Source organism: Geotrypetes seraphini, chromosome 14 (assembly GCF_902459505.1).
Source record: "Geotrypetes seraphini chromosome 14, aGeoSer1.1, whole genome shotgun sequence".
Lineage (NCBI taxonomy): Eukaryota > Metazoa > Chordata > Amphibia > Gymnophiona > Dermophiidae > Geotrypetes > Geotrypetes seraphini.
Window position 1 is genome coordinate 5270586 of NC_047097.1, and position 14005 is coordinate 5284590.

At 43.0% G+C, this 14005-nt stretch overlaps 1 protein-coding gene across 3 annotated transcripts in view; it reads right to left on the minus strand.

Annotated features, from left to right (window-relative positions):
* TRIP4 (thyroid hormone receptor interactor 4) overlaps positions 1-14005 on the minus strand; it is a 147768-nt gene that overhangs the window by 116759 nt on the left and 17004 nt on the right. For 2 of the 3 annotated variants that reach the window (XM_033920643.1, XM_033920642.1), the window contains exon 3: positions 10518-10660. The exons of the other annotated variant lie outside the window; for it this stretch is intronic. In XM_033920643.1, coding sequence (XP_033776534.1) covers positions 10518-10660 — 143 coding nt within the window. The remainder of the gene's footprint in view (positions 1-10517; positions 10661-14005) is intronic. 3 annotated transcript variants of the gene reach the window in all.

The following is a 14005-nucleotide window of genomic DNA, read 5'->3' on the forward strand; positions in this document are numbered from 1 at the left end:
TTTCAGACGTACATCACTATCTCATAAGATTGTATTATTCCACTGATGTATGTTCTTCACCAGAGCAGGACCGGAGCTCCTCCTTAAAAGGGGAGGGGCCAATGGCGCCCAGCCGTTCGGCGCGCATCAAAGGCGCGCGCCTTAGCGTAGGGCCTTGAGAAGGGACAAGCCACCACTGAAGGAGACAACAGCAGGCGCAGAGGACACACAGCAGATACAGAGGACACACAGCCGTTCGGCGCACGGCGAAGAGCCTTAAGAGAAGCCAAACTACACTTAACAAGGATACCTTAGAGCAGCAAGCAAACCTCTCACTCACCCTATCCTTTTATCCCTTCACCCTCATCGTACAACTCTCATACTAGCTCACAGACAACCACCCTCTCGGATACCCTAATCTCTTAAACCTCTCAGACACCTCAATCTTCCAGATCTTAGACACCCTAATCTTTCAAAATCTCACACTAACTCTCAGATAGATTTTCTAATCTTTTTTTTTTTTCCCTCAAATTCTCTAATTTACTGACAGGCAGACCTTGGAAATGGCAGGGAGGACTAGAAGCGCCAAGTCTACTATCAAGACCAGCATTCCAGTCACCATGGGGATCCTAGAGGCGACCATGGACTGTGTGCAGATGGAGGAGAACCCGGGATAGAGGTGGACAGAGGTCTCCGTGCAGACCGAGGCCATCCCCCGGCGTTACACTACAGTCTCCACGCAGACAGAAGAGACTGAGGAGGCCGCTCAGCTGGATGGAGCCCTCTTGCAGGAACTGAGGAGCCTCAGGGAGGAGGTGCAACGCCTGAGAAGCATCCGAGAGGACGAGGCCTACATCGACGAAGTCGCCCAGGAGCTGTCCCAAACCACAGAGCAGGTCCACGACAAGTCCATCCTCGAGACACCCAAATCATCAGCTTTGAAACCAACAATTGGAATACAGGAAATGGCTGGCGGCACTGACTCCTGGCAGCTGGTGACCTCTTCCACAGGCAAACATAGGAGACGCCCCCCCCCCCCCCCTTTTTCAATCTCTTCATCTCCTTCTTTTTTTTCCCCAACAGGGCAGCTCTACGTCAACCCCTCATCTCACCCTGAGGAACAGATTCCAGATTCTTCAGGAAGGAACTACCGATGAAGAACAGGAGCAGGCCCAACACACAGCTCCATCTACTGACCGAATCCCCCCGAAGAAGAGGCGCAGAATAATAGTCATTGGGGACTCCATGCTGAGGGGCACCGAGGGACCAATTTGCAGACCAGATATACAATCGAGGGAGGTTTGATGTCTGCCTGGAGCCAGGATACGGGACGTCACCACCAGTCTTGATAAACTACTCATGCCCCAAGACCACTTTCTTGTACACATAGGAACAAACGACACTGCCAGGAACACCCCGGAGACCATCACCAAAGACTTCGGAGCCCTGGGAGAGAGGCTGCAGCGGACAGGAGCGCAGGTGGTCTTCTCATCAATCCTCCCAGTTAGAGGCAAGGGCAGAGCCAGAGAAGAATGTATCCGGAGGACTATACCGGGCTACAATATACTTCGTCAGGACAGAGAGGGCAGGTTAGGTGGAGGGGTAGCATTATACATTAAAGAGGACATCAAAATCACCAGGATCACAGATGTTAAGTACACCGGGGAGTCCCTCTGGGTAAACTTGGCAAGAGGCAGAGAAAAATGCCTGTATCTTGGTGTGGTATACAGACCCCCAAGACAATTGGAAAACATGGACGCAGAATTAATTGAAGACATAGAAAATATCACTCTACAGGGCGACGCTGTACTGCTAGGGGACTTCAACATGCCTGATGTAGACTGGAACACGTTTTCAGCAACAACTAGCGGAAGCAGGAGGCTATTAACCTTCATAAAGGGAGCACGTCTCAAACAGATGGTTATGGAGCCCACTAGAGCCCAGGCGATCCTCGACCTGGTACTCACCAACGGGGAAAGCGTCTCAGAGGTCTCGGTAGGAGATACGCTAGCCTCCAGCGACCACAACATAGTATGGTTCAACCTTAGTAAAGGCTTCCCTAAGTCAAACACTAAAACAAAGGTACTAAATTTCCGGGGCACCGACTTCACACGCATGGGAAACTTCGTCCATCGGACGCTGCAGGACCAAGCGGAGACCGGTAATGTGGAAACTATGTGGTCAACCCTGAAATCAACTCTACCCGAAGCGATTAGCCACTACATAAAATCAGTAAACAAACGGCAAAGAAACAATAAACCCCAATGGTTCACCAAGGAGATCTCGCACCTCATTAAGAAGAAAAAAAAAAGCATTTCTATCCTACAAGCGTACGTAGAAAAGAGAAGCTAACGTGGAATATAAGACCAGGTCTACAGCGGTCAAAACGGCAGTTAGGGAGGCCAAACTTCGAGTGGAAGAAACTCTGGCGAAAAACATTAAGAAAGGGGACAAATCCTTCTTCAGGTATATTAGTGATAGGAAAAGGAACACAGACGGGATAGTACGCCTTAGGAGACCAGACGGAAACTACGCGGAAGCGGATTCCGATAAAGCCGAACTACTGAATGAATACTTCTGCTCAGTCTTCACCTGCGAGGCACCGGGACACGGTCCACAGTTGAAGGCAAAGCAAATCGCGGAGGACCCGTTTCAGAATTTTGAGTTCACACCAGGAGACATATACAGCGAACTGACAAAACTCAAGGTGAACAAAGCCATGGGACCGGACAATTTGCACCCAAGAGTGCTCAGAGAATTGAGCGATATCCTGGCGGAACCGTTGGCCTTGCTCTTCAATCTCTCACTTAGTACGGGGAAAGTTCCCTTGGACTGGAAAACAGCTAACGTCATTCCTCTGCATAAAAAGAGTTGCAAGGCAGAGGCTGCGAACTATAGACTGGTGAGTCTCACATCAATAGTGTGTAAACTAATGGAAACACTAATTAAACGTAGATTAGACATGGTCTTGAATGAGGGGAGTCTATGGGATCCCAGTCAACATGGATTTACCAAGGGTAGATCCTGCCAATCCAATCTCATCAGCTTCTTCGATTGGGTAACAAGAAGGTTGGATCTGGGAGAGTCCTTGGACGTCGTGTACCTGGACTTCAGCAAAGCTTTTGACAGCGTCCCACACCGCAGGCTGCTGAGCAAGATGAAATCAATGGGCTTAGGAGACACGCTAACTGCATGGGTCAATGATTGGCTAAGCGGCAGACTTCAGAGGGTGGTGGTTAACGGTACCCTCTCTAAAACATCGGAGGTGACCAGCGGAGTGCCGCAGGGCTCAGTCCTGGGTCCACTCCTTTTCAATATATTCATAGGTGATCTGACTCAAGGGCTTCAAGGTAAGATAACATTATTCGCTGATGACGCTAAACTATGTAATATAGTAAGTGAATGCAATCTACAGGATACTATGGCGCAGGACCTGCTTACATTAGAAAGTTGGTCCTCGACCTGGCAGCTAGGCTTCAACGCCAAGAAATGTAAGGTCATGCACCTCGGAAGAGACAATCCATGCAGAGCTTACATCTTGAATGGAGAAACTTTAACTAAGACTACAGCAGAACGAGATTTAGGAGTAATCATCAGTGCAGACATGAAAACTGCCACTCAACTGGAGAAGGCTTCATCTAAGGCAAGGCAGATAATGGGTTGTATCAAGAGAAGTTTCGTCAGCCGGAAGCCTGAAGTCATAATGCCACTGTACAGAGCCATGGTGAGACCTCATCTGGAATACTTTGTGCAATTCTGGAGGCCACATTACCGTAAAGATGTGCTCAGAATTGAATCGGTTCAGCGGATGGCCACCAGGATGGTCTCGGGGCTCATGGGTCTCTCATACGAAGAAAGACTGAACAAATTGCAGCTCTACATTCTCGAAGAACGTAGGGAGAGGGGAGACATGATTGAGACATTTAAGTACATCACGGGACGTGTCGAGGTGGAAGATGATATTTTCTTTCTTAAAGGACCCTCAGCCACAAGAGGGCATCCACTCAAACTCAGGGGAGGGAAATTTCATGGTGACGCCAGGAAGTACTTCTTCACGGAAAGGCCATGATAGATCATTGGAACAAGCTTCCAGTGCAGATCGAGGCCAGCAGCGTCCCAGACTTTAAGAATAAATGGGATACCTACATGGGATCCCTACGAGGATGAAGATAAGGAATAGGGTCACTAGGGTATAGACTTAAGGGGGTGGGTCAGTAGAGTGGGCAGACTTGATGGGCTGTAGCCCTTTTCTGCCGTCATCTTTCTATGTTTCATTTTGTACAATATATGAAGATGTTATATTGTCTCTTGTTTCTCAATCATTTTTTGTCTCTTTTTATGTAATATGTTGTACTGTTATATTTTAATTACATTTTATTATATGTTGATATTTTTATTGTCGATTGTAGACCCCTGATGCAAACCGGTTGGCCGAAACATGTACATATCGGGTCCTTTAGAGTCAATAAAGTTATTAGCACCCTTGGTCATCTTCGCTGTGGTTTTCTGGAAAACAACTACTCATATGCATAACCCAGATGCGACAAATCAGAAATATTTGGTTATCTTATCCAAAAGGGAATCAACATATTGTACTACAGTGGTTCTGAAACCAGACATATTTACTCTGATTTTCAGGATGTTTTCTATGACTGTGCATGAGGTAGATTTGCATATAATTAAGGTAGTACATGAATATTCATTTTAGATATCCTGAAATCACACTAGCTGGGTGTTTTCTGAAGATTGGATTGACAAACTTAACAAGTTTTTTCTATTCCACTTTTACCTAAATAGTTCAAGAATGAATAACAGAAATAAAAGAACCATATCAATTTGTCTGGGAATTACAGATTTAAAAACACAAAACTTACATAATATAATTAAGCTCAATCTAAAATCAATCAAGATGGAAACATAAAAGATTTAAAAATTTTTCTGAATTGAAGATAATGCCCCCAGACCTGTAATCCCATAGAAGTTGGTTCCAAAAACTAACCAATTGATATTGAATTGACAAGGGACAATTATCGAATAAATTTCATTTGAAAAAGAATTTCTCATTTGATATTTAGAAAGAGGGTTATTCGATAAGGACACTAGATTTGTCAGATAAATCAGGGACATTACCTGTTAAGAGCTTATAATCTGCAACTCTTAATTTGAATTTTATTCTAGCTCTCAAAGGTAACCAATGAGGTCTACTGTAATAGGGTTATAAATGCTCAAATTTCCATAAACCAAATATTAATCTTGCTGCTGAATTTTGAACCAAATGTAAAATTGATTAATAAGAGATTTATCCCCCCCTTTTACAATGCAGTGCTAGCGGTTGCCGCGCAGTAAAAGCCCTTTAAATCCATATGGGTTTCAGGGCAGTTACCACAACGACAGCGCTAGTGCAGCTTTGGAAAAAGGGGGTTTAGAGCAGATGACCAATAACAGGTTGCAGTAATCGATTCTGGACAAAATCAAGGCCTGCACTAAAATCCAAAAAAGATTCAATCTCAAAATATTTCCTTATAGTTCTCAGTTTTCTCATGTTCAGATTACATTGTTTAACTACATATTGTACATAACACATGGATAAGTTATCTAATTCTACTCCTAATATTCATGAATGTAATTCAAGAGGAAAATTGTTCCCATCAATAGAAATTTTAGGAGAATATCTTGGGTATTTCTGGGAACCAAGCCACAGAAACTTTGCTTTATTGTGTATCTAAACAGTCAAACAGACCTGTGAACAGTAGCAGTGCCTCAGCATGTGCACTAACTTCATCACAGATATCACTGCAATATATCCACACCCCAAAGAAAAATGGGGAGAAAACAATCCACAGTGAAAACAATCCACCAATGAATATAAAAACTGTGGATACAGATGTTCTGGAGATAATTTATTAAACACTGGCATATAAAACTATGAAAATTCAATTAAAAAAGTACAATGATAAAAAAATACAGTGATAAAAATCCAACCGGACCCTGCACGGTCTGTGTTTCGGCGAACACGCCTTCCTCAGGGGTCCAATGGTTTGCAAAATCACATATAAAGAATTGAATTGAAAACAGTCTATTGTCTTTAAACCTGTGAGCAAAGAACACCAAAGACAAGCTGAAGTAGCAAAAAAAATGCGTGTAGGGTCCGGTTGGATTTTTATCACTGTATTTTTTATCATTGTACTTTTTTGATTGAATTTTCATGGTTTTATATGTCAGTGTTTAATAAATTATCTCCAGAACATCTGTATCCACAGTTTTTGTTTTCATTGATATATCCACACCCATCATTTGTCAGGGCCAGCCTGGGGCCTCAGCCTCTCAGTGGGGCTGGATGAGCTGCAGAGAGTGGGTTCATAAACTTTCTAAGAGTAAGCACTGGTGGCCATGTTCTTTTTTAAATATAGGTTCCTGGAAGAAGCTTCCAGATCTACTACCTAAGGAGAATGGTCCTTTGAACTATTTCTTCAGAAACCCCACAGGTTATGGCCCTAAACCATACATCCCCTCCCCCCCAAAAAAACCCCAGTTCCTCAATTCTCAAAATTCTCCCCAAGTCCAATCTGTAAATAAATGGACCGTGTTTCTACTGTATTTATGTTAATTAAGTAAGTATTTGGTATACTACCTTTTCTACACAGCAATCAAGGCAATTTACAAAGTAAAATGACTAGTTCCTCCCTTTGAGAAAAAGCTTAAGTATTAGCAATAAAATGCATTTTCCTCAGCAGGAGCCTGTCTGTACACTCATGACCAGAGTGCTGAAGCTGGAAGGCAGGCTGGTTGAAAGAGCAATGTTTACTGAATAGCACACCATTATGTCGCCGGTGCTATTTCGCACACTGCTAAAGTCAGAACACATATTTAAGTAATGGTTTGTTGTTGAGGGGATGATTTATCTAAATTGGTCTTACATCGGTTCCTTTGTAATTTAATGGTTTCAAGCTCTACAGAATTTAAGGCTCTACATCTGTTCTAGGGCTGTTTACCAACACAGTTAATAAAACTGGTTGGAATAGCTGGGCTTTGATTTTGTTTGCAATCAATTAGTATTATTTTGTCTAACTGGAAATATTTACACAGCTGCAAAACTAGGACCTGAGCCAAAGAGATTTTGATGAAAAGATGCCATCTTTTCCATGACAGCAAACACTGGAAATGGATACAAGACATCAGCAATTTAATCTCCTCTCCCTGCTGGTAATGGGGAGGAGGTCGAGCTGGCTCGACTGACCTGCATGCTGGTCCGATGTAGTCCCTCCGTGGCAGCGTGGGCTGGCTCCCGCCTTCATCTGCCCTCAGCACGCCGTTGTTGCAGCTTGAATTCAATGGAGCTGGTCCTATGCTGGTTCGGGAGGAGGCAAAGCAGTGCTCCCACACTCCTCTCCGCTAGTGGCTGGACATGAACACAAGGAGCCAAAAGCCAGAACTCTCCCATCCACCACGAATAAAAACAGGACCCAATTCTTCAACTCTTAACCGCCACCATAGAACCATTCAGGCATCAGGCAACGGCTCCCTCAGCTGCCAGATCGGAGCAACTGTCAAACTGGAAATCGGTAGGTGAGCTCAAAAGAAGCAAACACCAACGAGACTGGAAGTCCCAAATGAAAACAAACAAAAAACCAACAAAAAAGAAATTTAAAAGAAAAATCAACAAAGGCAAAATAAAACAAAAACAAAAGCAGGACAAGGGAGACAGCACAGAAGATGACCTAACTGGCCGCCATCTTGTTGGAATATTCATTTCTATCTCTATCTCTACCTCTGTCTTTATATTTTTATCTTTACTTTTCATAAATTGTTTCTTCAGGTACTTTAGTTAGATTGTGAGCCTTTGGGACAGTTAGGGAATTTCCAAGTACCTATCTTATTTATTTTTATTTATTGTATCTTTTAAAGCATCATTTTTGTAAACCGCTTAGAAACCTCAAGGTTATTAGCGGTATATAAGAATTAAATTAAATTAAGTGTTCACAGACTGCTCTCGGCTCATGACTCTTAACTTGCGTGTCATGCAGTGCAGGGAGGTAGGTCACTGAGCCTGGCAGCCTACCACATACTCCTCCAGGAGCAGCATTTCTAGTGGTTTCAATGCTATCTATCCCTGCATGGTGCTTCCTCCTTCTTTGGGCATGTTCCCTATTCAAAGGAATTCTAAAATGTCACCAACACAGTTAATGACCTTATTTATGGATATATTTTTAAATATGTTATCAGTTAAAATTAAGTTTTGGCGATATACTAATTCCTAATCACATTATTTAGAGGAAGCTCTATGAAAGAAAATTTAATAGCCACCCAATGTGGTGTTGTTTTAAGTGGGTGAATTGCATCTCTTGAGAGCTTCCTTTAATTACACATATCTATTACATTATAATGCCCTTTTTTTGTCAACTTTATATTGGTCTAATTCAGAGAAAGCAGCCATAGAGACAGACAGCTTTGCAGCTCATAAAGACCAGACTTCTTCTGCTGTCACTATCCAAATTTTAAGAGTATGAACGTAGATGTTGGAACTGGAGGGGGGGGGGAGAGGGCTGGATGTTAATGACAAAAAATATGAGAAGGGAGGACAGAGGGAATCAGGTCTGGAAAAGAAAGGTTGGGAAAGACAGATAAGGATATCGGATGCTAAGGCTAAACTGGGCCATAAGATGTGGTAAGATTCTCACCAGTCAGATACAGTTGTCAAAAATCTCTCCCAAGCTTGGCACTGGGTAATTGGCGCCTTGAGGGGAAAAGTGGATTTACTACTAGAGCTGGGTTGCTGGCAGCATTCTGGCTGTACAAGACCTGCAGTAATGTGCACTCTTCAGTGTTCTCCAAAAATTACTATGTTCCCTACTAAAAGTTTTGAATGGCCTCAGCCTCCCTCTTCCTTTCTCCTCTAGCTAAGATTCAGCCTTTAAGATAGCTATGGCAATAGCTGCATTTCTTATCTGTTCTACCAGTGGCACCTGTCCTTCCTCTGTAGATGAGTAGTATGAATCACTGACCTTTCAACCACATGGCATAAAAAGCAGAATTAAAATATTTATAAATCACACTATCCTACATTTCTAGGTGGTGTATATTATAAAACATATAAAATTTTTCACCATAAGATAAAATCATAATAAACCACACTGGAAGTAAGCCACTGGTACTAATGTCCTATGTGTGTGTGGGGGGGAGAGGGGGAGGTTAGGGACCCATGCCCATAAGCCCCTGTAATCACTGCACTGATACTTTAACATGTGCACTGCCCTATACACCCCCAAAACCCTTTTTTACTGGCATATAAGTGGCTCCTGCAGCCATAAGGGCTATTGGGGTGGTAGATAAGTGGGTCTAGGGGATTCTGGAGGTGGTTTGGGGGTCTCACCGTCACCTATAAGGGAGCTGTGGTGAGGAGAAGCCATGGCACCCTGTTTGTGCAGTTCACAGCAGTACCTTGTAAGGTATCCCACTATTTAGGTGCCCTGTCTGGGTGTTCTGTCCATCACTTTGCAGGCCCCTCCCACGTCCAACAGGGCTTGTTCTAGACGTTTTGGACTTGGACGGACAGTTGGACGAAAATTTGCTTTAAAGATCGACGTTTTAGCGGCTTGGACGATCAGATCTTCAGGACGTATATTTGGACGATTTTCGAAAGTCAAAAGACGTTGGACGTCTCTTTCGAAAATGGGACTTAGGCTCTTTTTGACTTTGGACGACTTGCGAAATGGACGGAAACGGACTTAGACGTCCCTTTCGATTATGCCCCTCTTAGTATGGGCATCGGGAAAGGCCAACAAGAGGAATGTTGCAAAAGCAAGAACCAATACAGTAGAAGAAATAAAATATATATAATACTATTGATGCAAGTGGAATGCTGAAACATGGCTTGTAATAAGTTTATTAATTAATATTATATAGTATATAGACAGCTTTTAGAATGTTTTTATAACCATAAATATGATAAGAGTCTAAAAAAATTTAAACGGTCTTATTTGAGCACTGCTTTGCACATTGATTAGATAAGGAGGAGATGAGGAACAAGACCATTTTTCCCCTTATTTTCCTATATCTATTTTAGTTTATTTAGCTTGAATGTATGCTTGACTATTTACTTATTGTTACTACGGTATGTATGTTATGTTGTAAGCCACATAGAATTGTTGGATATGTGGGCTATAAATATTTAAATAAGAAAAAAAGAAATGTTATTAATCGTGCTATTGGTAAACCCTTTACTGTTTAGTATGGGGTTTTTCACAATATGCCTGGAAATTTGATACCAGATGATGACACCAGAATCAAAATATTTTTGTATGGTTAGTTGTATGGGGAAATGTCCAAATTCTGCTCTGCACCCATTGCTGGCAGCTGAGCATATAGAACATTTAACCTGTGATTATCATGTGTGAAGTATGTCACATATGTAAGCACTCTGCCCGTCAAGAGCAGTGGCTCTCATCTCACCTAGTGCCGGTCCTGACAGAATGCCAAGCACCATGACTTTCTAAAACACTCAAGTTCTGGTACTAGTAATACAAATAGTAATTGCTAACCTTTGCTAAATCAAGGGGTGTTTTTACTTCTTCCACCGCTGACTCAGTCTCAACAAAAAGAGCAGCCTCCTGCTTATTGCGTCCCTTACGCCGCCCCTTCCTGGTCTGATCGCCAAGGCCCATCTTCTGCACCTCCAAACCCTCTACATAGTAAGAAACAAAGTGAAAAGTATGAAATGCAGAGAAAACAACTGTTGAAACTCTGAATGAATTCCAGTGTCCTGTGTTCCAGCTTACACACATCAAGCCCTTTGCAAGTCTGACTCAGGTACTGCTGACTAAAGAACTGGTTCTAAATCCAGTCCTTTGGACATATCTAGCCAGTAAGGTTTTCTGGATATCCACAATGAGCATGCAAATCTCTCATATATTTATTGTGGATACCATGAAAATCCAACTCCCTGTGTTGAGAACCACTAGCCTAAAGCACTTTAAATAAAATTTAAAAAACACAAAAAAACTTTTGTTATTGAAATTGCATAAATAACCAAGTATAAAACAGCATTGTGAAAAACTTATTCTATAAGGGCACTCTCTAAAATTGAAAGGGGATAGATTCCGTACGAACGTGAGGAAGTTCTTCTTCATCCATAGAGTGGTAGAAAACTGGAACGCTCTTCCGGAGTCTGTCATAGGGGAAAACACCCTCCAGGGATTCAAGACCAAGCGCGACAAGTTGCTGCTGAACCGGAATGTACACAAGTAGGGCTAGTCTCATGGCGCTAGTCTTTGACCAGAGGGCCGCCACGTGAGCGGGCTGCTAGGCACGATAGACCACTGGTCTGACCCAGCAGCAGCAATTCTTATGTTCTTATTAAAGTTCCATAGAGAAAGCAAGCCTCCTCTCCCCCCCCTTTATCCTCCAAAGCCCAACAATCAGGGTAGTAAGATTAGAAATCAAATTAAAGAAGTCTAATAGGGGGGTCTAACCTGTAGGACAAGGTGCAAAATGAATCCCATGGGGGGGTCTAAGGGATCTGGCCAATCGTAATCTTAGGCCACTCCCAGTGCATCCCAGAATGCACTGCGAATGGGACCTAAGATTCCGGTTGGCCCAGGCGCCTAAGGCTCCTCCTACAGAAGAGGCCTTAAGCGCCTGAGCCAATCAGGGCCTAAGGCCCCTCACTGGTGCATACCATGTTGCACCAGGAAGGGGCAGACCCGCCATTCGTGAGAGGCAGGAAGGATGCATCCGGCCAGCCAACATTTTAAGGTAGGGAGGGTTGGGGGGATGCCCACGATGTTTGGGGGGGTCCCGGCAGGAGGACTGGGCATACAATGAAACTACAAACTAGTATAGGGTTGGGAATAAGGATAAAAATAGGGGCTGGTATTGTTTACAATGAAAACTGATGATGAAACATATTGTTTATTGAATTTTAAACAAAAAGATTTAACATAAAAGGAAGCTTGATTGTCGTTAGGGGCATAGATATTTAATAAAAAGTATATACTTGTTGAAAAATCTGAATCTTAAGGAGAATATATCTCCCTTCTCACCACGAATTATCCCTTTTAGAACTACTGGTAAGTATTGAGAAATCAAAATTCCCATCCCTTTCGTTTTCTGCTATTAATTTATTAGATGCTAAATATATAATGGAAAAAGCTTTATGCCTAAGCAAACATTCATGTCTAACTAGTAGATGTTTTTTTTGAATGTATTAGTATCGAGGCTTTTGATCATAGAGCCTCCATCCCCCAGAGGTTTCTACCGAGGCACAGAGCGTTAAGTGCTCCGGCACTCATAGAATTCCTATGAGCATCAGTGCTCTGGGCCACATTAGAAACCTCTACCGCAGCTTAGTAAAAGGAGGGCTCAAATCAATAGTTGGCACCTGAAATGAATGTTAAACGCCCCCATACCAAATGTGAGGAGACTTTTTTTCACTGGAGGGAGACTAGCTAGTGATACCATTCAAAATCAATAAGATCACCTACAATCTGGGAGTAGCTTTCTCAAAAGCTAGATCTCCAAGAGATGTGCGACAGGGTGAAGTTCCCATCGAGTTAGCAGAGGGAGTCTGAGCAGTGGAAATGAGCTCATTTCCTTACAAGCAGCTGCAAAGGAACCTGGGAGCTGTCTACTTACCCTGAGTGGAAAAGGGTGCTGAAAAGAACAGCTCCTAAGCAGAGAGCTGGGGAAAGCAAAAGCTCCTTTAGGTCAATAGAGCTGGAAGTGGCCAGAGCGGGGTCAAGCTTGACAACCGGTAGAGGGCCTGGTCAACAAAGAGGATCTCTGGGAAAGTGAGCTACTGGGAGATTTCTTACGGAGAGCATCCAAGGCACCAGAAGAGTCCTCAGGGCGTGTGTCCAGGAGAAGACGACAGAGTGACAGAGAGCTCTCAGGGAATGTGAAGACTGTGCGACTAGGAGAGTCCTCAGGGAGTAGTGCCATTAAGAGCTTGGAGTGACAGAAGAGTACTCAAGCTTGATGACTGGCCATGATCAGGAGTCAGAGGATAGATAATGACATGTTTTTGCTAAGATTTTCTTAGTGTATGTATACATATGTAATGATCTATTTGTGAATTGCATTATTCTGTAAAATGTTAAAATTTAATAAAGATTGAACTAAAGGAGTCCGAGATCCTAGGCTGATAGGGACTGGCGAGTGACCAGAGGGGCTATTGACGACTAGCGGAGAGACTGGGTAATGATACCGAAAGTTGCCAGAAGACAGCCTGTAGAACCAGAGACAGTTGGTCAAAAGTGACTGGGGAGGGGCCAGTTGCAACCAGCAGACAGCCCAAAGACCTGGAGAGCCAATGAGGGTTGGAGAGGACCCAGTGAAGAGCGATACCCTGGAATGACAGTGACTGGTGAGGCCGGTGGTACTGGTAATAGTACCAGAAGCTCCCCAAAATTCCAGGACTCCAATGGAGGGTTTGGAGAACCCAGTGGTGACCAGGGAAGAGCTAGGAGGATCCTGGTCGGGTTTTAGAAGTATGCGAGTGAGAAAGAAGACCTGAAGTGCCTGGAGATGATGGAGTGACGGGCGATGACTGCTCGGCCCAATCACAAGATGTTGCCAAGTTGTTTTTTATGGTTTGCTTTTTTTTGGGAGGGGAGGGTTATTTATTTATTTATCATATTTTCATTAACATATCAAGTATCCACTTATACAGAAAGATAAAGTTAAACAGAAATAAGAAAAATACATTACCAATAATAATGATCTAGCCAGAATAATAGGAATTTAGTAGCTTAACTTTAACTCAAGTCCTCAATATAGAATCCAAGGCTCAGAATCAGCGAGCAGTTAATAACACCAACAAGAAACATAAGAAATCAGAAAAATCCATTAGTTAAGGAAGTATATCAAACTTCAATAAGCACTCATGTTGTCCCTGCTTTCAGTCGTCGAGCCTCAGACAAGAAGGTTGTCAATTGGCTAGGGTCAAAAAAGACATATTTTTGCATTTGATATTGTATCACACATTTACATGGACGACAAAGGAAAAAAGTCACCCCAAGAGTAATAACAC